The 22,382-nt window shown below is 52.2% G+C and overlaps 11 protein-coding genes across 11 annotated transcripts; 5 read left to right on the top strand and 6 right to left on the bottom strand.

The window, feature by feature from the left end:
• Nucleotides 1-703: 703 nt before the first annotated feature.
• Nucleotides 704-1,099, bottom strand: ALTATR162_LOCUS10967 (uncharacterized protein; the record flags this gene model as incomplete). The annotated part of the gene is made up of 2 exons (XM_043318607.1): nucleotides 704-781; nucleotides 830-1,099. The coding sequence occupies 2 exons, from the start codon at nucleotides 1,097-1,099 to the stop codon at nucleotides 704-706; spliced, it is 348 nt and encodes a 115-aa protein (XP_043174542.1).
• A 2,500-nt stretch (nucleotides 1,100-3,599) lies between these two features.
• Nucleotides 3,600-4,184, top strand: ALTATR162_LOCUS10966 (uncharacterized protein; the record flags this gene model as incomplete). The annotated part of the gene is made up of 1 exon (XM_043318606.1): nucleotides 3,600-4,184. One exon carries the CDS (start codon nucleotides 3,600-3,602, stop codon nucleotides 4,182-4,184), a length of 585 nt encoding a protein of 194 aa, XP_043174541.1.
• Nucleotides 4,185-4,210: 26 nt separating this feature from the next.
• Nucleotides 4,211-4,851, bottom strand: ALTATR162_LOCUS10965 (uncharacterized protein; the record flags this gene model as incomplete). Its single annotated transcript, XM_043318605.1, has 2 exons — nucleotides 4,211-4,693; nucleotides 4,744-4,851. 2 exons carry the CDS (start codon nucleotides 4,849-4,851, stop codon nucleotides 4,211-4,213), a joined length of 591 nt encoding a protein of 196 aa, XP_043174540.1.
• A 712-nt stretch (nucleotides 4,852-5,563) lies between these two features.
• Nucleotides 5,564-7,448, top strand: ALTATR162_LOCUS10964 (uncharacterized protein; the record flags this gene model as incomplete). The annotated part of the gene is made up of 3 exons (XM_043318604.1): nucleotides 5,564-6,183; nucleotides 6,236-6,449; nucleotides 6,516-7,448. The coding sequence occupies 3 exons, from the start codon at nucleotides 5,564-5,566 to the stop codon at nucleotides 7,446-7,448; spliced, it is 1,767 nt and encodes a 588-aa protein (XP_043174539.1).
• Nucleotides 7,449-9,986: 2,538 nt separating this feature from the next.
• On the top strand, nucleotides 9,987-10,403 carry ALTATR162_LOCUS10963 (uncharacterized protein; the record flags this gene model as incomplete). The annotated part of the gene is made up of 3 exons (XM_043318603.1): nucleotides 9,987-10,067; nucleotides 10,121-10,186; nucleotides 10,245-10,403. The coding sequence occupies 3 exons, from the start codon at nucleotides 9,987-9,989 to the stop codon at nucleotides 10,401-10,403; spliced, it is 306 nt and encodes a 101-aa protein (XP_043174538.1).
• A 1,021-nt stretch (nucleotides 10,404-11,424) lies between these two features.
• On the top strand, nucleotides 11,425-12,621 carry ALTATR162_LOCUS10962 (uncharacterized protein; the record flags this gene model as incomplete). Its single annotated transcript, XM_043318602.1, has 3 exons — nucleotides 11,425-12,309; nucleotides 12,363-12,513; nucleotides 12,566-12,621. The coding sequence occupies 3 exons, from the start codon at nucleotides 11,425-11,427 to the stop codon at nucleotides 12,619-12,621; spliced, it is 1,092 nt and encodes a 363-aa protein (XP_043174537.1).
• Nucleotides 12,622-12,730: 109 nt separating this feature from the next.
• On the bottom strand, nucleotides 12,731-14,332 carry ALTATR162_LOCUS10961 (uncharacterized protein; the record flags this gene model as incomplete). Its single annotated transcript, XM_043318601.1, has 1 exon — nucleotides 12,731-14,332. One exon carries the CDS (start codon nucleotides 14,330-14,332, stop codon nucleotides 12,731-12,733), a length of 1,602 nt encoding a protein of 533 aa, XP_043174536.1.
• A 582-nt stretch (nucleotides 14,333-14,914) lies between these two features.
• ALTATR162_LOCUS10960 (uncharacterized protein) lies at nucleotides 14,915-16,521 on the bottom strand (the record flags this gene model as incomplete). Its single annotated transcript, XM_043318600.1, has 3 exons — nucleotides 14,915-15,721; nucleotides 15,776-16,232; nucleotides 16,283-16,521. The coding sequence occupies 3 exons, from the start codon at nucleotides 16,519-16,521 to the stop codon at nucleotides 14,915-14,917; spliced, it is 1,503 nt and encodes a 500-aa protein (XP_043174535.1).
• A 429-nt stretch (nucleotides 16,522-16,950) lies between these two features.
• Nucleotides 16,951-18,066, bottom strand: ALTATR162_LOCUS10959 (uncharacterized protein; the record flags this gene model as incomplete). The annotated part of the gene is made up of 1 exon (XM_043318599.1): nucleotides 16,951-18,066. One exon carries the CDS (start codon nucleotides 18,064-18,066, stop codon nucleotides 16,951-16,953), a length of 1,116 nt encoding a protein of 371 aa, XP_043174534.1.
• Nucleotides 18,067-18,561: 495 nt separating this feature from the next.
• On the bottom strand, nucleotides 18,562-19,725 carry ALTATR162_LOCUS10958 (uncharacterized protein; the record flags this gene model as incomplete). The annotated part of the gene is made up of 1 exon (XM_043318598.1): nucleotides 18,562-19,725. The coding sequence occupies one exon, from the start codon at nucleotides 19,723-19,725 to the stop codon at nucleotides 18,562-18,564; it is 1,164 nt and encodes a 387-aa protein (XP_043174533.1).
• A 226-nt stretch (nucleotides 19,726-19,951) lies between these two features.
• ALTATR162_LOCUS10957 (uncharacterized protein) lies at nucleotides 19,952-21,088 on the top strand (the record flags this gene model as incomplete). Its single annotated transcript, XM_043318597.1, has 1 exon — nucleotides 19,952-21,088. The coding sequence occupies one exon, from the start codon at nucleotides 19,952-19,954 to the stop codon at nucleotides 21,086-21,088; it is 1,137 nt and encodes a 378-aa protein (XP_043174532.1).
• Between the last annotated feature and the right edge of the window lie 1,294 nt (nucleotides 21,089-22,382).

The raw sequence follows: 22,382 nt of genomic DNA, 5'->3' as shown, positions 1-22,382 counted from the left end.
GCAGTAAACGATCCGACCGAAAAAGCTGGCGACACACTAGCTAACGAAGTGTTCACGCCTGACGGTGTGATGGTGTCGGCAGCTGGCACAGCCGTAGGATCTGCAGGTATGTACAACACACCTCACAACCTGCTTGATCCCTAACAACTTCGCATGTAGATATCCGCAAGTCACGCAAGAATGCATGGACTGTGGTCAAGAAGCGCAGACACTCCGTCAAAAGAGTGTACGTTCACAACACGGAATGCCCGGATCTCATGCTTCTGGGAAGAGTGGAGATGACTGTCGCAGATGGACAGTGTGTAGACGTGGAGTTTACTGCCAGAATGTTGGCTGAATCTGTACCACCTGCTAGGCTAAAGTCGTATCAAGTTTGGGCGGTAAGACGTACGTCTGCTTGCATTTCAGAACTGGGTTGATGTTTCTAGGATCTGACGCCCTTAACGAAGTTGCTCTCAGATGCTGAGGAGACAAGCGTACCGAGATAGGTAGAGGAGAATATGAGTCTTGCGATGGAGAACGTGAAGGTCACAATCGCTCGCAATAGTGAGCACGTGGACCGACTCATTAGTTGTGGCACTGCGAGAGGCTTCAATGTAGTTTGAGAGCTCAAGACCATGACGTGAGAATTTGCGATCGGATGGTGTTGATGTAAGTAGCAAACGGGCGTTAATCCTCGTAAGCCGTGTGCCACCTGTCAAGATCAAGTTGTGAATTGCGGCAAGCGAGGAAGAAAAGCCGGCCAATCACCCAAGTCCATTCCATCGATGTCGATTCCCGTCTACGCAAGTTCAGTTGGCTGACAAACCATCAAGTAGCAAGGGCTTACATCAAGGATTGAGTCTACAAGGAAGCTTTCCATTGGCGGTGGCACGTCTGGTTCGGTGGTAAAGTGTGTGGACTGCGTAGCGGGAATTTGCTCGCCTGATTGAGAAACTGCTTGCCTAGCCCATTGCGCCAGATTCTTCACTAGTTCAAAAGAAAAGATGGCATCTGTGGAGTAGTCGAGATACGCGAAGTAGCCAGCAGCCATATCGATGATAGCGATGCTTTTCTCAGTTGCCTCCGCAGCAGGCGTTGTGAGTATCGATATGAACATATTGATCATGCCGATCAGAGGTTAGTACCACACAAGCCTAGAGATGATCAAAATTAGAGAATGAAACCGCGAGTTACTTTTGGACTTACCACACTGGAGCGACAGCGTCTACAGAAATAAGCCGTGTGAGGAGGATGATGCTTCGCGACGCATCTGCCAATGCGTTGTTACTAGCCTCAATCTGATCTCGAACGATCGCGTCGTCGCGCTGAATAGATAATGCGTTGCAAAGATTCCATGGATGGCCAAGAATAGAGTGAATTGCAGCCATATTACCGTGGTAGGAAAGATGGAGGTACATGAGATGCTCTACACGTAGACCCTGCGCTATGCTTCTGCTGTCGATTGAAGAACCAACCTGAAACTCTATAGGCAGGCTGACGTACCAGGATTCTAGGTCTGTGTTGAATCTTTTCACCAGACAAGCTTTCTCTCGCAAGGATTGTTGGTGGGCCTTCACGGTGGTGAAGCTCCTTGCGATAGTCGAAGAAAACCTGGCTTAATCGACAATCTTCCGAAAGCATTTCACAAAGCTGGAGCTTGCATTCGGCGCCCATGACGGCAAAGCACAACTGATATCGTCGTCATCGATTACCTAGAGTCGATGTGAGCTTTTAGACGATACTAATATGTGAACAGATCTTACCGATGGACGTCCCGCCCGGATCGTCAGGTGCTTTTCGATGCAGTATAGATTCCAAAATATCCAGCTTCGTCTCTCGGATTCACCAAACGATATGGATGTCGAGGTTGGTTGAAGATGGAGGCCTCTTGCATACGCTAGGCGGATGGCACAACCGATAAGCATGTATGCCAATTTTGCGCCCCCTAAACCCTCGGCAAAGAATGCCTTTGACGTTAGTATTGACTCACCGGAAGTGGACTTTGTCCACGTACCATGATCAACAGCGCCTGAATTCCGATAAGTCCTGGCGTTCCATGCAGCAAATCAGCTTCCACGGAAAGTGCGTTATCGAAGTATCCTTGTGCTCGAGCTTGAGCTTCCGTCCAGTCGCACGATTTGAATGTCGCAATTCTGCATCCGCTTGCAAAAACAACGTTGCGTAGCGCGTACCAACCAGGATTCTCATCGTGAACTGAATCGTTGTAATGCTTTCTAATGCGCATTTCGAAATCCGTTCGATCGATCGTGTGATATGTAGCTTCAACACTCTCGTCAAAGTAGGCTGTGCCGATGAACGTGAGCTCAGCTAGCACCGGCGTTGAGTTGACATAGACTCACCCGTGGTATAAAGCCAAGCAGTTGCCATTGGTGGGTCAGGTAATCTTTGCTGACTTTAACGTTTGCGAAGTTTGAGCTTACGACTGATAGTTGACATGAATGAAGTAGCGCACGTAGCATAGTTTGAGACACCAATTCGTGACGCTATCCAGGCTACTCCAGAATCCTCACAGATAGAAGCAAAAGTACTAGGGCCGTGAAGTTCGTCACGGCTAGGTGGCTCTGAAACATCAGGTGATTGGTGTTCCTCATCTGATAAGGAAGTTACATTTTGCGACAATGGCTCATTCTCCAAGCCCAGCCTCGTTGGCGATTGACTGATGTGTTGGTACGTGTCGGGAGACGTATCGCCATAGCTGCGAATCGCAGCGCCATGAGAGATCTCCGCATTCGCTTCGTGACTGCCGGCGGTAATCTGATGTGAGACCGGTATGCCGTGCTGGTCGTTATGCTCTACGATTGAGGGCGGTGCTTCCAGATGTTCTAGAAGTCCAGCGGCCTGCAGCAGACGCTCCGCATCACCCAGTCGTCGTTGCAGAGTCTGTGATTTAGCAGTCGATGCACCTCGATAGCGTCTGACTGTACGGGAAAAGTAGCAGTCGACACTAATGGTCTGACAGCTATGACAAGGACTAGCACCGTCGCCTACAGCAGGGTCAATTTTCTATCGGCTACTCGCCAAGATTCGAGCGACTTGCATTTGATCTTCTTCACGCGACATCTGTCACATGCCACAACAGCCTTCTGCATCCCGTTGCGGCGACGCGTTTGACTGTTCGAGTCGTCTCCAGAGGGTGGCGGGCTGACAGGCATCCTGAAGCACGAAGAGTGGACCGCAATCCGGAGCGTGAAGAAGTGAGAGAGGAAACTTGCGCGTCCGAATGTAGTAGCTTCATTGTGCGCCGGAATCTATGAGGCGCGCGCAGCATTGGATTCATCCGGCCCCGGCGCGAAGCCTGGGGATTGGCCCATGCGACGTAAGCGGTAAGTCATGGATAGTGACGAAGGGTGATAAGCCACGACCCCTGCCCGTCCCGATTGGTCAGCCGGAAGCAATTGCTTCCGACTCGCGTCACGATCCTATCGCTTAACCACCGCAAGAAGATGCAATGGATGAACACCATCTTACTGAGCTGAATGTTCTACGCTTTCTGGAGGTGAGACGCATCATGTTGCTATAAAGTTACGAAAAGCACTCCGCAATCTGGGGAATGTTCAGTTCTACTAATCTTCCATTAACTACTGCTTATCGATACCATGGCGACCAACTTTGACGAGCCTGCGTCCGTCGTGAAACCCCCGAGCAAACTTGCGCATGTTGTCCTTCGTACGAACAACCTACAAAACATGGTGCGCTTCTACGCTGACTTCCTCGGCGCGCACATCGGGTATGAGAACGAGATGATAGCATTCCTTTCCTACGACGACGAACATCACCGCATTGCCCTCATCCAAGCGCCCGGAACCCAGGCTAAAGCCCGAGGTACTTGCGGCCTCGAGCACATTGCCTTTGCCTTCGACTCATTGTCCGATCTTCTGGTTTCTTATCGACAACGTAAACAGAAGAACATCTTACCGCTTTGGTCTGTCAACCATGGACCCACCACGTCTATCTATTACCGTGATCCTGATGGCAATGAGATCGAGACGCAGGTCGACAATTTTAAGAATGCACATGATGCCACGGAGTTTATGAAGACCAAGGCTTTCGCCGAGAACCCCATAGGTGTAGACTTTGACCCGGAAGACTTCATCACGCGTCTGCAAAACGGAGAAAAGGAGGAGGCTCTGATGAAACGTCCTGAAATTGGACCTCGTGGTTTACCGAACCACATGCTATAGCTTTTGAATGATCATAATGCTCATTCCTACTTCTCAATGACCATCTTGTTTCTCAGTCTCCCAATCTTCTCAACCTCAACCTCCACCACATCACCATCCTCCAGCCAAGCAGGAGGCTTCATGAAAGCTGCAACACCACTTGGTGTACCAGTCATTACCACTGTCCCCTTGCGAAGGGTAGTTCCTCTGCTAATATGTCTGAGGATAGCTGGAATATCGTAAATAAGATCATCCGTACAAGCCTGCTGTCTTACTTGACCATTGACGAAAGACTTGATAGCCAACTTGTGAGGGTTGCGAATGACACCCGGTGAGGTGATGACAGGACCGATAGGCGCAAACTTGTGAAACGACTTTGCGCTGCCATGCTGGTTGCCTGATCTTTCCGAAGCTTGCCAGTACCGCGAAGATACGTCGTTGCCTGCGGTATAGCCGAGGACGTATTGCATGGCGTCTTCACTCTCTGACACATTCTTGCAGTCTTTTCCGATGACGAAGCACAGCTCAGCCTGGAGAGGTCAGTAAGTGATGAAAGACATCCTGTGATAACGGGACGTACCTCGTAGTCCATCCACTTGCACTCAGGGTGGATAAGTATGTCTTCGAACGGGCCAGCAAGCGCATCGGAAGGCTTCGTGAAGATAACAGGATAATGTGTGATGGCCATCCCCGCTTCATTTGCATGTTGCCGATAGTTCAAGCCAACACACAAAAACATCGGTACTGAAGGAAGCGGGCACAGCACCTGCGACAGACTATCAACATCTTTTCAAACTTGACAAGAGTTACAGCAACTGACTGACCTCAGCTATTGTCTCTGATCGACTTGTGAGGTGAAAGTTTGGATCCCAAAGGCTGTCTCCATCGAACACCTGCACTGTACTGCCGACAAGTGTTGCATTGGGAGTATCTACCGTCTCTAGATCGCCGTAGTATATCTGTGACGAGGCATTCCGGAAACGAGTGAGGTGTTTGAAGGATGCTATCCTTTGAGCGAATAGAGTAGAAGTGTGGATGGAGCGCACCGCGTGATATCGACAACGCGAGAGAAGGCCAGGAATCAGACCAAGCTAGCGGCGCTCAATATTTTTTGGTGACATGACACAATCTGTAATATATTTCCCGCGATACCTGGCGCATATCGTCCGGTGGCTTTCACATCCCCGCACCGGAGCAATGTAGTCCCCCGCGCAGCGGAGGCTGAGTCCCGAAAAGCGCCCGCAAGAAAGAACGCTACGCAGCCATTAAATACCGATCATCCTTTCGGGAATGAGCCATACAAGCATAGTCGCGATGCCAAAGTAATAAGCCGTGAATGCAAGAAACTCAACCTGTACTCACTGGCACACCTATCTCAAATCTGCATAACCCTCCCCAGAATGTCAACTCATGAAGAGCCTCTCCCCACAAATAACATCCTGATAGTAGGCGGCGGCCCAATAGGCCTTCTGCTCGCTACCGTCTTATCCCACCACGGCATCCGCTCCATCCTCCTCGAGCGCAACGAAACAACAACAAAATGGCCGAAAATGGATCTCACCAACGCGCAGTCTATGGAGATGTTACGGCGTCTTGGACTTTCGGAAGAGATGCGATTACTTGGTGTACCATCCGATAAGTCACACAATGTGCTGGTATCATCAGGTCTTGCGGCGGAGGAATGTGTGACCAAGTGGGAATTACCTAGTGTTGACGAGTTCCGGCGGAAAATACAACAAAAAAACGATGGGTCTATGCCGAGAGAGCCGTGGCAGAGACTCAGTCAGGTCAAATTTGAGAAGTGGTTGAAGGAGAGATGTGAGAGGGATGAGATGATTGATGCGAGGTTTGGGTGGAAGGTCGAACATGTTGAAGTAAAGGAAGGCAAAGTGAGGACTAGAGCAATAGAGCTCAAGAATGGGGAGAGCAGGATGTTTATCTCCGAGTATGCGGTGGGGTGCGATGGCGCGTCAAGTATAGTGAGGAGATCGTTAGAGATGCCGCTCGATGGTGGACCGATGTAAGTTCATCATCATCTTCGAGCATGATTGAAGCTAACCAATCGATCACAGACATACATGCGTACTTCTCGTTCACTTCAAATCGCGCGATCTAACGCGTATCCAGAAGCAAGGCCAATTCTGGCACACCTTTTTCATGGTTGAACCGGGGATTTTTGGCGGCGCAATGATCGCCCAAGACGAAATCGAAACATGGACTGTCCACTACTTCCTCCCCCTCGGGACCGACACATCAGCCATTACTTCGGAAGAAGCGGTATACACCGTCCTCGGCGGCCTGAACGGGAAATACAGAATCAAAATTGACGAGGTCCTAGTGCGCTCAACATAGCGCCCAAGCATCGCTGTTGCGAGGACTTGGGCTACGCCTGACCATCGCGTCTTCATCGCTGGAGATGCGGCCCATCAGAATATTCCTACTGGAGGGTATGGCATGAACATGGGTATCGGAGATGCGTACGACTTAGGCTGGAAGCTGGCCGTTGCGATGAAGTATGGTGGGCGTGGACTAATGGAATCCTATACATCCGAGCGTCGGCCTGTAGCGCTACGCAATGTAGAGCACTCGGGTGTACACATGAAAGTTCACTCTGACGTCGCTCAGTTCTTTGAAGGTGGAGATCCTCATCGCGTTGATTGGCCCACAGAGGAGGGTCGAGCGCTACGAAGACAACTGCATGAGCACTACCAAGAACATGATGGCGAGAACAAGGACTTTGGTATCGAGATGGGGTATGTCTACGAGTCTTATGTTCTCCAGATACCGCAGCCGGGTGAGGTCAAACCGCCCTTTCGAGCGTCACAGTATACGCCTTCGACGTGGCCGGGTAGTCGAGCGCCCCATGTGTTCTTATCGGACGGTTCTGCCATCTTCGATCATCTCGGCATGGACTGGTCGCTTGTCACATTCGCAGACTCAAGTATGCATAGTGCTCAGCTATTCCTTGACGCTGCTGCTTCGCTTTCGGTCCCACTCGAGCATGTTGATCTCCGGGATGAGGGGCATGCGCGTAGCATCTGGGGGTGCAATATCGTTCTTGTTCGTCCCGATGAGCATGTGGCTTGGAGAGCGGACTCTGTCAGTAATACTGAAGAAGCGCTACGTGTTTTGCGGCTGGTGATAGGTCTGGAGGGGGCGGAAGACAAAGCTGGCCGGAGAGACAGCAACACGGGCCTTCCGGATCAGATCTTCACTGCGACTATGGAGACGAAGACACAGATGCATCGATATGAGCTGGAGCAGATGGGTGAGTTTCAGCGTTAGTCACCGACAGTGTGTACCTGACACATATGAACATATCGTCTTCGTCAAATTGTGGTGAACCTTCATTGCTTTCTGTGGCCGCATTAATGTGATTCCAGCTGGCGATACGCATGGTTGGTAGTCGTTTCGCTATATAGATGTTAGTGTCTTCTTAGAACAAGGGGAGAGGTGCGTGGTGAACACGGAGGAGCAGCAGTGACCAATCAACGGCGAGGGAGCTCGCAAGCTCCGAGCTACCTCATGACTTACTCGCCCGCTCTCAACCATATGATGCATCTATACGGACGCCATACTGATGGGACGAGCGACTACTTCTTGACCTGGAGCAAACAATCTCGTAAGCTCTTGAAACGCCGCCTGAGGCTTTAAATTGCCCACCTATACCCCGATCTCACGCTCGAGGATCGCTTTGAGACCCGCGATGAGTTTGCAAGACACTTTAACCGCGTTGCAGCGTCCGCATCGGCTATATCGAACGCGTAGGTACCAGTGTCTTCAACACCCCGGCTGCTGGTAGAGGCGAGCCGGACGACACATCAAAGGATAGAGGCCTCAACAAGGACATGAAGGAGGCCAGACCGACCCAACAAAGAGGCTTGTGATGCTTCACTCATATCAGTGGCAGACTCGTTCATTGCGCTTTCATGGGGGCCCTCAAGCAATACCGCTGACAATGCCAGTGACCCGAAGTGCGCATACACTTCCCCCGCCACCATTGGGCCAATTGTCAACACCACCAGCGATTGCGACGTCTCATTCACGACAACTCTTCCAAGCCCTCCGCTCATCGCGACACGCGTCTTCCCATTTCTTAAAAGAACGATGTGGAGCTTCGCAACGACCATGGCAGCCCTTATCGTCCTCCCGAAGCCCAAAATGTCATCTTGCACCGGTGTCTACATGCGAGGCTGCCTCCACCCTCCCAACTGCTACCGCCGCGAAGCAGAACGCGCCCTCCTCACCTCACACTGAGCGATAGAGTATCAGCCAATGGAACAAATGAGCTGCGCGAACATTAGCTAGGACACATCCAGCATGTGACGAGGAAGCGATACTGCGCGGAATGCTAGATAGACAAAGAAGGTATCCCGCTAGGGATTGGAGTAAAATAAGGCAGCAAGCATGTTAAGCTATGGCCAAGCACATCAATCCAGTTTCTGAAGCTGAAGGTCAGGGAAGAGACTGCGCACAGGCAGATGTTAGGGATTTCTCCGCACATATTACCATCGCTGCGAGAACAAGACGCACTAGCGAAAACTAAAGCTAGGAAGGCCTAGTCAACATTTATATCCACCACGTCTGCCTACCTAAGAGAACGCGTTTATGGCCTACCTCGAAGCAACTGCGTATGATTCTACTGCAATTTAAAATTAGCGCAGGTTCTCCTACACACTACTCTTTTATCTTAACCCCACATCATATTATCTCGCGTCCTACACTCTTTTTTCGTCTTCATATGCCGTCATTATGCGCTTGTTTTCCCCCTTTGCTCTTATCCACAACTGCGGGTCAAAAGCGCGATGTCGATGGCAAGAAGCGAGCCATCGCTGAACCTGAGCAAGAGTGCACCATGCCAGAGCTACGCGCGCCCGGTCTCGAGGTTTCACCTCCGACCCTGAGCCACCAGCGCCAAAAGCGAAGCATGTAAAGACTGCACCCACCGAGAAGAGAATCTCAAAGCCTTCGCGACCAACAGCTGCGTCGATATAACAGCGATCGGTCAACAAGACTTATAGACCAACCTTCGCCTGCCAAACTATGAGCACTCCATGCATTCAAGGTCCAGCTTCATCCGACATTGAGGAGGAATCTGATGATATGCGGGATGTACAGAATACTCAGGCCAAGAAGAGAAGAAGGTTAATGGTGTTGCTTCGCCAGCAACAGATAAGGTCGAGAAGATTGGTCGGGGCGATCGAAAGAAAACGTCTTGGAGGATCAGATGCTGTTTCAGTCTGCACATATTCCTGTGCAACATATGGAAGACGAGGAAGAACAAGTAGAGAAGGCCAATCGCGATGATGAGATGCAGAATAAGGAGATGTTGGAATAACTTGGTTTGACCCCTGCTCAGCATTCTGTCTTGAGCTTCACGGTTCGTGAGCTTGACAAGTTTCGGGGGGAGGTATCATCGTCCAGGTCTTCATTCCTCATACTAATTCTCTTGACGAAAAGAAGAGAAGAAGAATCGTGAGGCCCGCACATGAAACAAGACCGAGCACGATTGTTAGGACACGGTGCTTCTTCTTGTCATGTGACCCTAGCTAGTGCGAATATAAATAAAGAGACAAGATTAGTGTCTAAGGGACAACGACTCGTCTATCCTTACTAGACCCTATACCAAAACTCTACTACCTCTTGCACCCCGTATCATCTGATAGTAGCAAGTCTGACAACGATCAGATAGCCTTGATTACGTTTCCCTGCAAGTAACCCTCTTCGACCTTCTTCGCGTTACCCTACTGGTCACTCTGAACACGGATAAATGTCTCCACCTCGTCCGATGCGTATACCCAGACTATCATGACAGCCCTCAATATGCGTGGATTGTTACGGCAGCCAATTTCAAGGATCGAAACGATACATCTCAATAAAAGTGTCGAGCTCTGTCGGCGCGCAGTAAGTTGATACACTCATACATTGGTATAAACATTCTGACTTACAGTGTTCAGCCCTACTCACTAACGTCGCCACGCAAACTAAGATGGGACTTGACGTTGAGAGTTGACGCCTCCCATGTTTTCACAAGCAAACACACACGACGCTATAGTAGAGGTGTTCGACAAGCTACTCGAGAACGACGTGATCCGTAAACACCGCCCGGACATCAGCGATTTTACAACAAAGGTCGATTACCTCTACAAGCATCTGCGCACTAAGGCGCAGCCAAAGTTGCTCTTTGACCCCGACGCCACAAACCTTATCGGTTTTGACTTTCCTCCCGGTGCTACGTAGGGAAAAGGCGACTGTTACGGCAATATTCATGATAACGATTCACTATCGTCGCACAATCGCAGATGACAAAACTCCTCTTGATGTCATTTTGACCATAGCTCTATCGTCATCAATCCATGTCCTCGAACAATACTGTCTGTTATGTATCTCAAAAATCCAAGATCATTTTCCAACCCAATCGTCAGCCAACGTAAGCGCGCTACGTTAGGTAGCTATTCTTGACATACAGTACTTTATGGGTAACGCTAGATAACTACGTCTAAGCTCATGTGATGCATATCAACACTTTTATCTTCGGTCCGACGATTCATCTGACATTACCTAATTGGCGATTGCTTGGCAGAGCAGCGGCCCGTCCATGAAGCTTTTGCAATGTGGGATTTAGCCGGCGCTAGCTGGCCCGGATATGCTACGTGCTACGCACCACGGGACGGGCGAGGATGGGCTTCAGAACCCGCAATGGCTTGTTCATCCTGATCGTAAAATCGTCATGAGTAGTGATTAATCGTTAACAAACGTCAGCAATGGTTACACTATTCTGTTCTTGTGTGCGCTTGGATGAAAGGCTATCTTCCGGTAGATGCATACAGCGCGGTGCAGCTCGGTGCAGCTTGCTCGCGAATACGAGAGGAGAAGGACAGTGAGATTGTGGCTGCATAGCTGACGTGAGAATGCTTGTTCTGCCTGTTTGTCAGTCTAAATTACCGCATTTTCTTCGATCCTGAGTTGATGTTCCGTAGTCATTGCTATATCTTCTTTCTTCTTCAACCTCAATCTAGTTCAAGTGGGGAAGATGGAGATCGAGTCCCATCCAAGCAACTTCCTCGCCTTCCGCTCCTCCTGTGACCGCTGCCGCTACATGAAGCTGAAATGCCCCTCTAACGGCACCGAGTCCCACGAACCCTGCGAGCGGTGCTCAAAGGCAAAACTCCCATGCACGTACAGTCGGCGGACCAATTCGTCTAAACGCTCTGCGGCCGGGCAAGACAACTCCCAGGAGCCCGCAGACCCTCACGACCGTATGTCCGCGCCAGATGTACGGATGGAAGACCAGGTGTCGGTCACGAGTGAGGGGAGCCCCATGCCCAATGGCGTGCGCGTCCGAGAGATCCAGTCTGAGAACGCAGATCCCTTCTGTTACTCCGATGCGCTGGACATAGTGGGTACCGAACTACCCTGGGGAGACTGGGATGTCCCCTCCATCGATTCGACCGTATCTCTCTGGCCAACGCATTCGTCACCCTTCTCTGAGCAGCGCGACGCGCTTTCTGCGCAGTGCGTGCTCAGCCTCACCAATCTTGCCGTAGAATTGGGCGAGTGTCTACAGCTGCTCCGCAGTGACATCCGCACTCAATCCATCGACGACTACCCCATAGGTCACATACGGCATCTTTCTCAGAGTTTCGTGGCGTCCTCACAGAACAGAGCGCCATCCACAGCTGATATGTCAACGACGCTGCTGCTGCTGAGCTGCTACGTGAGCCTGCGCAAACTATACATCAGCGCGTTTGCGAATATAAGAGATCATATGCCGATGGGACATGAAATCCAATCACAGCTCTCACATGTGCAGGATGATAGGAACATGAAGCTGAGGGGGATGGATCTGCTCAGCGAGAGATGTATGAGGAGTTATACTGCGTTCAACATCACACTTGACCTCCTGCGTGACTGCGACGCGGCGCTCGGGCTATGCTCAATCTGTCGGCCGCCGGGACAGTCAACTTCATTGAGCTCTTTGGCTCCTACTCAGCAGCCGCAGTGTATGCGCGCCAGCGATGGCCTGGGTGTTGGGTCGGAGAAACCCTCGAACGCATGCACTGCATGCGCGCTCCCCGCGAGCTTCAAGAAGGAAGCAGCGCCAGTTTTTAGGGCGATATCGGATCAGGAGCACGCTCTGCATGAGGTTACTGCGCTGCTAAGGGGGACGCTACGGCAGCGGATGGGACTTTTGTGAAGGTAGTCAAGCGTGGCGGCGCGGACCGAAAGCCACACCCGCTCTACCGGTACCAGGGGCGGCAGTTCGCCGCGGGAGGAAGCCGCATCCATGCCTTGGCTGGTCGACGATTTCTTTCATGTAAGCGAAAGCAGAAATGGTTAGGGCTGAGATGTACAAGCGTATGCCAAATTCTTCGTATTAGGTGATCCTAACGGCAGACCAGTAGGCACGCTTTCCGTCTTGTTGACTATGCAAGGCATTCATCCTAGCAATTGGTAGCGAGATGACGCGTCGGTGTTCCGTATTGTTTTAGCCGTAGCGTTAGCAGGGGCGCTTCGACGGCCCGAAAACAAGCCTCTAGTACTGCCCTAGTCGCCTTAGCCTACGCTTAGTCGAGCCACCTTGCCTTGGCCTCCTGCAACCCCTCCAACACACTGCCATCCATCTCAGCTGCATCCCTCGCCCAAGCAACCACCCCATCAGGCCTAATCAATGCCGCACATATTCCCAGCGTCTCCATTGCGTCTTCGTCTGCATACACGAAGCCTTCCAGTTTCTTCACCCACTCCTTCACCTTCTCATCCTTCGCGAAATTAACAACAACCCACGCCCCCCGCTGCATCTTCTCTCCCAATCTTGTGCTGTCTTTGAACTCAAAGTCCGGCGCGCTCCTTCCAACAAGCCAGTGCTTACAGTCACCCCCAACATCAACAACCGGATGATACCAGATCAACTTCGCCGCGAAAAGCGTCGCCCCATCGCGCGTCGCAATCATCTGCTTTGCGAGGTTAAAGACAGCGTCACCATGTAAGCCCGGCTCTATGGCAGCTGTATGTGCGCGTATCATCTCGAGGACCTCCCTTGCAATAGGCCGCCGCTCCTTCTCGTACGTATCAAGCAGGGTTTCAGGAGCTAGACCCTTCACCACGGCACCGAGTTTCCAGCCTAGATTGAGAGCTTCTGCAAGGCCCAGATTCAAGCCTTGTCCCCCGAGCGGCGAGTGTATGTGTGCTGCGTCGCCGGCGAGGAGTATGCGGCCTCGGCGGTATTGTGTAACGAGCTTTGCCCGGTCGGTAAAGGAGCCACCTAGATTCAATGAGTCGACAGCGAGGTCATCTTTTCCCACAACACGCCTGAGAACGGATTCGAAGACTTCGCGGGTGACTTCTGGTCTGCGCGCACGGCCTGCATCTCCTTTGTTGTCGAAGTCCAGGACGAAAGTTGTGGGATGCCTACTCGCATACGCCCCCTTCTGCGTGCGATGGAAGCCAGGCGTTAGCGCTTCTTTAGACTTCGCCTCCAATTCACAGTCAGCCATGTACCCCGTCCAGCTCGCTTCATTCCCCTCCATCGTAAACCCAGCGTGTTGTCTCACGAAGCTCCTCCCACCGTCCGCGCCAACCAGATACTTTGCCTCAAACTCCTCTTCGGTTCCATCCCCTTCCGTCTTTGCGGCCCAAATCTTGACTCCATACCCAGTGTCTGCAAATCTTCCAACCTCCCAGCCCAGCCTTATGTCCACTCCCAATTCCTTCGCCCTCTCCCACAAGACTCCCACAAGTTGTCCCTGCTTAAGTGCGCCCCCAAACGCACTCGGACCAGGCAACACCTCCCTCCACATCTCCCAGTTCACATCCTTGCTCATGACCAATATCCCTGCGAAGTGACTGGCGACCGGGAAGTCGCCAGGCCGCCTCTGCCTCTTCCCAGTTCCGTTCGCTTCGGGCTTTCCCCCGGAAAGTGTCGTCTCGCCCGGTGTCAGCTCTCTCGCGATGACTTTATCCAATATTCCGCGACGGTGAAAGATCTCCGTAGAGCCGTGGGAAAGGAGACGGAAGCCCAGCGGCCCGTCGCGCCAGGGGTCTTCCAGGCTAGGGCTGTTCTGAAGCACAAGGACAGAAACGTTAGTCAGAGCTAGTTCGCACGCGAGGAAGAGGCCGACGGGGCCGGCGCCGGCGATGATGACGTCGTATGTAGTGGTAGTTGGCATGGTGTTGCGCTGCGCCCGTGTGTTTAGTTTCTAGAATGGATATGGAAGGTAAGATGGGGTATGTCAAGGTATGTTAAGGATGCTAAGTTTACGTTACTGATAGTGGAGGGAGCGACCACCAAGTATGAGAGGGGCTACGTGAGGCGGTCAAAGCGCTTTCAAGGCAAACGCGACAAAGATGTGTTGGATACTAATGGTAGGGACATGGCCGAAAAACAAAACAGGAGAGGCTGCCTTCGAAGAAACACGAAGTCCTCCGGACCACTCCGACGCCATGTACGATCGAATGACACAATCTGGTAGCACCGAAGTCTCACGATTTGTTCCGCTAAGAGCACTAGGAAACATGAGTTTAGCGCATTATTGGTAGCCTCATCTTCATGCGTTTAACGAGGCGATAGTGTCATGAGCAGCACGTCAAGTCTGTCTTTGGGAACTAGTGAATGCTCATCGCATTGTGCTGGAGTCGAGATTGCTAATTATACAATTAAGTCCGCGAATATTATACAATATCATGCCTTTCCTCTTTAACCGTTTCCAGCGCTGTATCCTTGTTACCTCAATTGTTCCCAGGAAATCCGCTCAGATCTGAAATGGAAATCGTTCCCTCAGCCTCTGTCCAAACTTGTAGAAAAGGAACGCGAGAGGCACAAACGTGAAGGAAATGAACCCAAGGACACTGTTGCCCCAACCTAGGCCCAGCTTGCGGTACAATGGCGGTGCAGCAAGGGGCAAGAAAGCCCCGGAGCCGTTGCGCACCAAAGTAAGAGCCGCCATGGCCGAAGCAGACCCTTCTGATCCAAATGTATCGATCATGTAGAGCTGTCCTGAAGCCGTGACAAACACAATGCCGATGCCGATGAAGCCCGTTCCTATGATGGGTACGATCCAGTGCACATGGTACTCGGCGGACCAGCCGTACCAGAACAGGCTCGCAGGAACAAAGGGACCGCCGAGCATCATCATAACCAAGCGATGTTCTGGCGCGCTGTTCTTCTTGGCCATCTTGTCACTGAATTTGGCAAATATAATTGTACCGATGACACATCCAATACCCAAACCCAGGTACGCGAGACCCGCCACGCCTTGTTTGAAGTCATAGGTGTTCTCGAAGAGTTCCGAGAGGGTGGCAAGAAGGAGGAATGTCAGTCCGAAGACGAAGGCAAGGTAAAGCCCCAAAAGAAGCACGATCGGTGAGAAGAGCAGCATTCTGATGGGTCGGCTGAAGGCGCGGGCTACGATCGTACGAACTGGTAAACCACGAGAAACGGCAGATCGTAGATTGGGATTTCCGGTGGATTTGCGCAGGCGCTTGGCCTTTTGTTCGAGCAAGATGGTCTCCATGGACTCGCGCATGAAGAAGATGACTGCTGCAGTGATTACTCCGGTCTAGCGATGGAAGTAAGTAAGAGGTACCACGTGCATGGTTAACAGCCAACTTACAACCATGAGTATAATGTAGAAAATCCAGCGCCAATCCAGCTCCTGAGCTATGAAGCCTCCAATGACAGGCCCTAGTACCGGTCCCAGCAAAGGAGCCAAAGCGAACACAGCGGAAGCCGCACCGCGATTATCATGCTCGAAAAGGTCTGCGATGGTTCCCGCACCACAGGTCAAGTACGACGTGTAGCACACGCCGTCGAGGAAGCGGAAGACGAGGAACATGGCGATACCGGTGCTGCGCGCAAGGCCAGCGGCAAAGGCGAGAAATAGCAAACTGGTCGCAATGTAGATCCTGACGCGGCCGAAGATCTCGGAGAGAGGGGCAAAGAGCAGCGGGCCTGTAGCCGCACCGAGAGAAGGGATAGTGACGCTCAGTGTGGAGAGGATGCTGCTGTGGACGTTGAACTCGTCGGCAAGCTGCGGGGCGGCAGGCGCGAACATGGTCGTCGAGAAGTTTCTGCAAGCTTGTCAGTGAGCGCTGCAAGCATATCACGTCTGGTTTCGTACGTGCAGAGGATCGAGAGCCCGATGAGCAAGACATTGAGCAGCTTGAAACTCTTCTTCCAATTGCGAGGGTTTTTAGGGTCATCGGGGCCATCCCAGTTCACGATGTTGGGGTCTGGGTCGTCGGCATCAAGACTCTTCTCAGCGGACGCTGCCACATTCTCGACAGGCGTAGTTTTGGTGGACTCTGTCATGGCTGGGCCGGCTTCTGCGTCTGCCATGGCTGCCGAGGGATGCGCCATGCCGGCTCAGAGAAGGGGGACTAGGTTGGCCAAGAGATGGTGGAAGGGAGTCGTATGAGTGAGCACGTCGATGGGGTGGCAGATACAGCCTATGTAGCACTAGGGTGCGTAGAGTGTGTGGAGGATGGGCGCAGGGATACGCCACAATGCTTGGCTGTCCTGCGGCCCGTGCCACATTGCAATTTTACCATGATTCTTTGTTCTAACAGGCCATAGCCCATATAACAGGGCAGTGGCCCATGAGCTACGGACCGTTGATCCAGACTGACGTGGGCTAATGAATGCACGGCTTCCGCTCGCAGATGTTCGGCGTTCTTCGCAACGCCCCACTTCTGGTCAAGGGAGCTAGGATACCACTAGACTCCCGCACCGAACTGCACTCAATTTGGACTACAGCCCGTAGTACTCCATGTATGATCCATGTCTACATCACACCACTACGAATTCCAACACCGAGCAATCATTGTGCGTGTCGGGCAATGTCCGCCCCAGCCGAAAGCCCGCCTCCGCCGCCAATGCAACATGCATCTGCGCACTCCGCCGCTTACCCCCAACAAGCATCATCGACACGTCCTGCGCCACAGCGTAGGCGTTGCGGTTCCCCTGCAGCAGCTCTTCCACCACACATACACGCGTATCTGGCGCCGCCGCCTCGCGCACCACTTTCCAGAAGCGCCGTACGTCGTTGTCCGGGAAGTCATTCAGGATGCGGCGGAACTGGTAGACCAGCGCGTTCTGCACGGGTGGCGGGAGCATCTCGAGCGCGTTCCCTGCAACCAAGCGAATAGACTTTATGCCCTCGTCCAGCTCTGCCCTCGTGTGTTCAATCGTTGAACTGCGGTCTAGCACGGCACACCGCTCGGCAGGTAGCCACGGATGGTCCTGCAGAATGTCGCGCACGGCGTGCCCATTACTTCCACCAATATCCACAAACAGTGGTCTGCCTTCCTTGCTCGTAGTATCCGCCTGTTTCTGCATCCACGAGAAGTCGTACACGCCGTGCATGGGAAACACCTTGGACGTACGTGCGACAAAACTGTCGAAGTCTTTGCTAAGCTTTGGGTCTGCAGCGACGATGTCGTACACGTTGCCGTTTGGGTATCCCGTTGCCATGCCGAAGGGTGTTGTGTTGGCGTCTTTAGGCGACCTGAAGCCATGCAAGGCCAGGTACGCGGGAAACTGAGCCATGGAGCGGACGAAACAATTGTGCATATGCGTGATGAAGCCCGCGCCGAGCTCATCTGACTTGTAGGAGCGAGAGCGCTCCGTGTGGGCAACGTGATCTGCTTCTGGAGCCTTCAGAATGCCCTGGGCCGTGAGTAGTGGAAGTGTACGATCGAGCAGCTCTTGTTCTCCGCCAATTTTCTCCGCCAGGCTCGCTGATGAGATTGAGCCTTCGTCCGGGATGTGGTCAAACACTTTCCAATCGATGAAGGCCTTTAGGACTCCTATCTCAAGTGCTGTACACAGGTAGGCCATATTCGGACCCATAATCTTCTTCAGTTGGAGATGCTGCGCTGCAGCGCTGTCTCCATTGCTAGCCATAATGCAACTGCCGAGATTTGGGTAGTTCAGGAGACAGTATGAATTTAGCGGAATGAAACGGCGAAATCAACCTACTCAGAGTTTGAGCACCGGCTCACTTTTCTAGCCGTTGTTACTTTCTCAGACCGTGTCACTAAGTCATATTCGGCCTCACTCAAATGCTGGCCACCGAATTATTGCGATGCGGCACAACGCAGGTGCCGAAAATTCCCTGCATCTGTGCCTCTTCCGAGTCCACCCCACCAATACAGCTTGACTGAGTGCTCAGAACAACGCTGGCCTGGGAAGCACAGTGACACGTGAACTTCCCAATTCACTCTTGCGCACTTCTCAAAGACAACGCACCATTTTTAACATTATTTGCCAGGATTGGTTGTAGCTCTCCTCCCTAGAGCGATGTTTCTCACGGTCCCAGGTTCACAGTTATGTAGAAGCAACACTGCCACAAGATATAAAGCATACATTCAAAGTGCCTTATAACATAGACGCGACAGCTTAGTATTTCTGAGTAGACATTACCTCGGGCATCTCCACCTGTCCTGCCATTCCAAAACCCTCAAACATATCTCCAGACCCAGGCAGGCCCCCCTTCACACTTATTACAAAAGCCGAGCTGCCAGTCGCATCCGGCCCAGGTGCACTCGTTGGCATAACCCACCATTTCCTCATATGTCTCAGCTCAAACACCCATTTTGCATCAGCCAGAAACTCGATTCTATACCCAACGTTCTTATGCCGGAACGCCGCAGGAAGACCATCTCCGTCGAAAAGCCTTTCCACAACTACCGCATGCGTCCCCACCCCAGCCGTATTCCCGTCCGCTTTCGCAAGTGCGCGTTGCGGAGAGCAAACTAGTTTCCCATCGCAGTACAGTCGCGCAGATGCAGTGAGCGCGTAGTCATTCTCTGGTCGACCTACCAGCCGCATCACCTGGAGAACGTACGGGCCGGCCTGCGCCCGAACAAACAGCGAATCCGTGATGGCTTTCGTCCATGGCATGCCCTCCCAACTGCGCTCGAGGCCGCCGTATCCACCCTTTTCGCTGGTAATCAGCATGTGCTTCTGCTCCGCGCCGGGCATCGGCGTGATGTTGATATCGAGAGTTGCAGATGCCATGGCCACAGGGCGCATCCAGAAGAGGTCGTGCCCGACTTTTGCGTCAGCTGCGGTGGCGGGGAGACTGGGGTAGCACTTGTTCTTGTGCGTGAGAGTGCCGGTGATGAAGCCCGGGGCATTGAACGTGACGGTAGAGAGGGAGAGGTCCTCGCTGATTTCGAAGGTTGCGGAAGCTTCGTTCTCCGCGCCCTCCGCAGTCCTCCAGACGCCCACTGTGCGTTCCGAAGCTTCCTGCGTTACTGTCGATAGAGGCAGCACGAGGTTATGGCTCCAGTTCGTGCCGTCGGCCCAGCTGGCGTTGACGGCGACGCGAAACCCCGCTGGGGCAGCCATCGCGTCGCGCAAGAAGGACACGGTGAAGTTGTCGCTGCCATCTAAGGAAAGGGCATCGAAGAGCCAGACTTCGACTGCTGTGCGGGGAAACACGTCAGCGTACTTGGGGAAGAGGTTTCCACTATCTGGAAAAAACTCTGAGTCTGGGGCCGGCGGGTCGACAAAAGAGGTCCTGGAGTCAAGGGACGACGTTTTTGATGCTGGTGCCATCGTGAGCGGGTTCAGAATGGAACAAGAATCTAGAGCGAAAATCGTGCTTCATGCCTATGGGGCCGGTTGTGTGTTATGAAGCGTTACTGGAAGACGTCGGCGTTTTTAGGACTTGCGGTTGTGCGGAGATATTCGGGCTATCGGCGTAGCTTTACTGAGGTGATTAAAGCCGTCGGGGAGTCAGACTCGGACACGTTGATCGCATACCTTATGATTTGCTTGCACCATGGGATCTCTCGAACCGGTACAGACGGCACTGATTGGCGGTCCAAATGAGAGTATTGTACTGTCGCACTCTGCACCAATACCTCCGGATGTACTCGAAGATGGCATGTTAGCCGTGGAGGTGAAGGCGGTGTCGCTGAATCCTGTGGACACGAAAATGCTGGGAGGCTATCACACAGCTGGAGCTATCTCGGGATGCGAATACGCTGGTATCGTCACGGGTGTTGGGGTTGGCGTAACTGATGATTGGAACATCAAGGTCGGCGATCGAGTCAGCGCTGCAATAATGGGCATGAATCCACGACGACCAAGTGTCGGGGCCTTTGCCCAATACTCAATAGCCCCAGCACACTGTATTCTTAAGCTCCCGGACGATTGGTCTTTCACGCACGGCGCAGGAATCGGAAACTCGTGGTACACAGTACCATGGGCCCTTTTCCATACCCTGGGCCTCCCCCCAGGACCACAACTCCAGCCTCTAAGCGGTTGGATCGATCAATCAGAACCAGCACTAGGAGCCAAAGTTACTCTCAACGCCAGCAAGCCGCAGAGCGTCCTGGTCAGTGGTGGCTCCAGCTCCACCGGGACCTGCGCTATCCAACTCCTGAAGCTTGCAGGATTTGGTGTTATTGCTACGTCGTCGGCACGCAACGTGGACCTAGTCAGGTCTTTTGGCGCCGATGACGTATTTGATTACTCGGATCCAGATTGCGCTAGTAAAATCCGTGTGCACACAGCTAACTCACTACGTTTTGCACTCGACTGCATCACCACGCCGGAGACAACGCAGCTCTGCTACCACGCTCTAGGAAGAACCGGAGGCCGCTACGTCTCTCTAGACCCTTTCAGTGAAACAGTTGCTGCGACACGAAAAGTCGTGTCTGCTGGGTGGGTGCTAGGACCGGAACTCATGGGCGAGGAAATCGGCTGGCCGGCACCGCATGGGAGAGCCCCAAACCCATTTGCCAGGAAGTTCTGTGTTATGTGGAACAAGACGCTACAAAAACTGCTTGATGAGGGTCAGATCAGGACTCATCCGCAGGTGGTGCGCGATGCTGGCCTTGAAGGTGTCTTGGAAGGCCTACAGGATATTCGAGAGAAGAAAATTTCTGGTCAGAAGCTCACGTATACTTTGTGAGCGATTGTCATCAGAGAAATAAGAGCTTATAGTGCTGGAAAATGATCACGTTTCTAGTTCCGCTCTCGTTCTTTTGCTTCGGATCCTGTCACTGCTCATTCTAGGACCGCTTTTCGTTCTTCGTAGCTCTTTCGCGATGACCGCGAGCGCATTATCGCGAATCGAGAGATCTTTATTACCCAATAATCTTAGGAACCCTTAGAGTCTAATTAGCTTCCAATAGTGGTCTAGTAGCGGATCGGGCGGCTGTAGTAATGTATGTTTGCCGGAGGAGGTCGCTGGCATGGTATTGACCGTACATGGGACGTATGATCTTCAGTCTTGCATGGAGGCGGATGCTAACTTCGATTTTCTGGGAAAGCGGCTCCTCGAGCGAGATCGTACGGATTTACACCAGTGGATGGTGCACCGCTGCACTTACATCTCAAGCATTTTGCGATGCGTAGCCTACCGTCAAACGCGATGCTTACGTATTCAGAACAGCATTAAAGGACTAACCGGCCTCAGGAACCCAACAGCTATAACTACATTAGAGATGACTGTTCGCGTGTAGACACCATCGTCATCGATACTAGAAACTTCTTCATATACATGCTGAATTTTATATAGGCTTGTCCGACGCAAGCCTCCCTCGGGTCTCGCTCATTGCGACTCCAGGAATTAGCTTCCGTCACCCGGTAGCCAGGAGACCCTTCTCATCCGTCTTTTGGCATGCAACTTTGTAGTAAAAGATAGACGCTCACCAACAAGTTATCGACGACCCATTCGCTCTGGACGTAAGCCTTGAGATAAAGATATGAGGAGCTTCTGCTTTTGTCAGGAATAGCAGAGACAATCACAAAATTACCTCAAGTTCAGAGGGATATTACCGTGAATCAAGAGCCATTATCGACAACGATCTACGGAGCATGTCGAGGGATTTCGTACGACAAACAAACCATCACTGTTTATTAGACGATACGAAGTTGACACATCCAGCGGTTCTCGATAGAGAATCGCAATTTCTCAGCAGGCGTTAAGAGCGAGCTTCTGTCTTGTGATGAACTTCATGTTAGGCACGCTACTATATGTAGAGATTCGAAGAACATTCGTATACTTGCTGAAGCATAAGTGTTGCTTAGCTGATATGTCGCTATATCTAACGTGAGGTCCCTACCAAGAAGCGTTAGTGCCCATAGCTAAGCGAACAAAGAAAAGCCGGTGATATTCGGTGCGCTGGAGAGCTTCGGATTTTCCAAATCGAGATCGGTTATTTGAACTCTAACCTGCATGGTGCGAAAGTGACTCGGCCCCG

Source organism: Alternaria atra, assembly GCF_907166805.1.
Source record: "Alternaria atra isolate CS162 genome assembly, contig: 35, whole genome shotgun sequence".
In the NCBI taxonomy this organism is placed as follows: domain Eukaryota; kingdom Fungi; phylum Ascomycota; class Dothideomycetes; order Pleosporales; family Pleosporaceae; genus Alternaria; species Alternaria atra.
The sequence above is the reverse complement of the archived record's forward strand: the minus strand, read 5'-3'. Positions and strand labels throughout refer to the sequence as shown.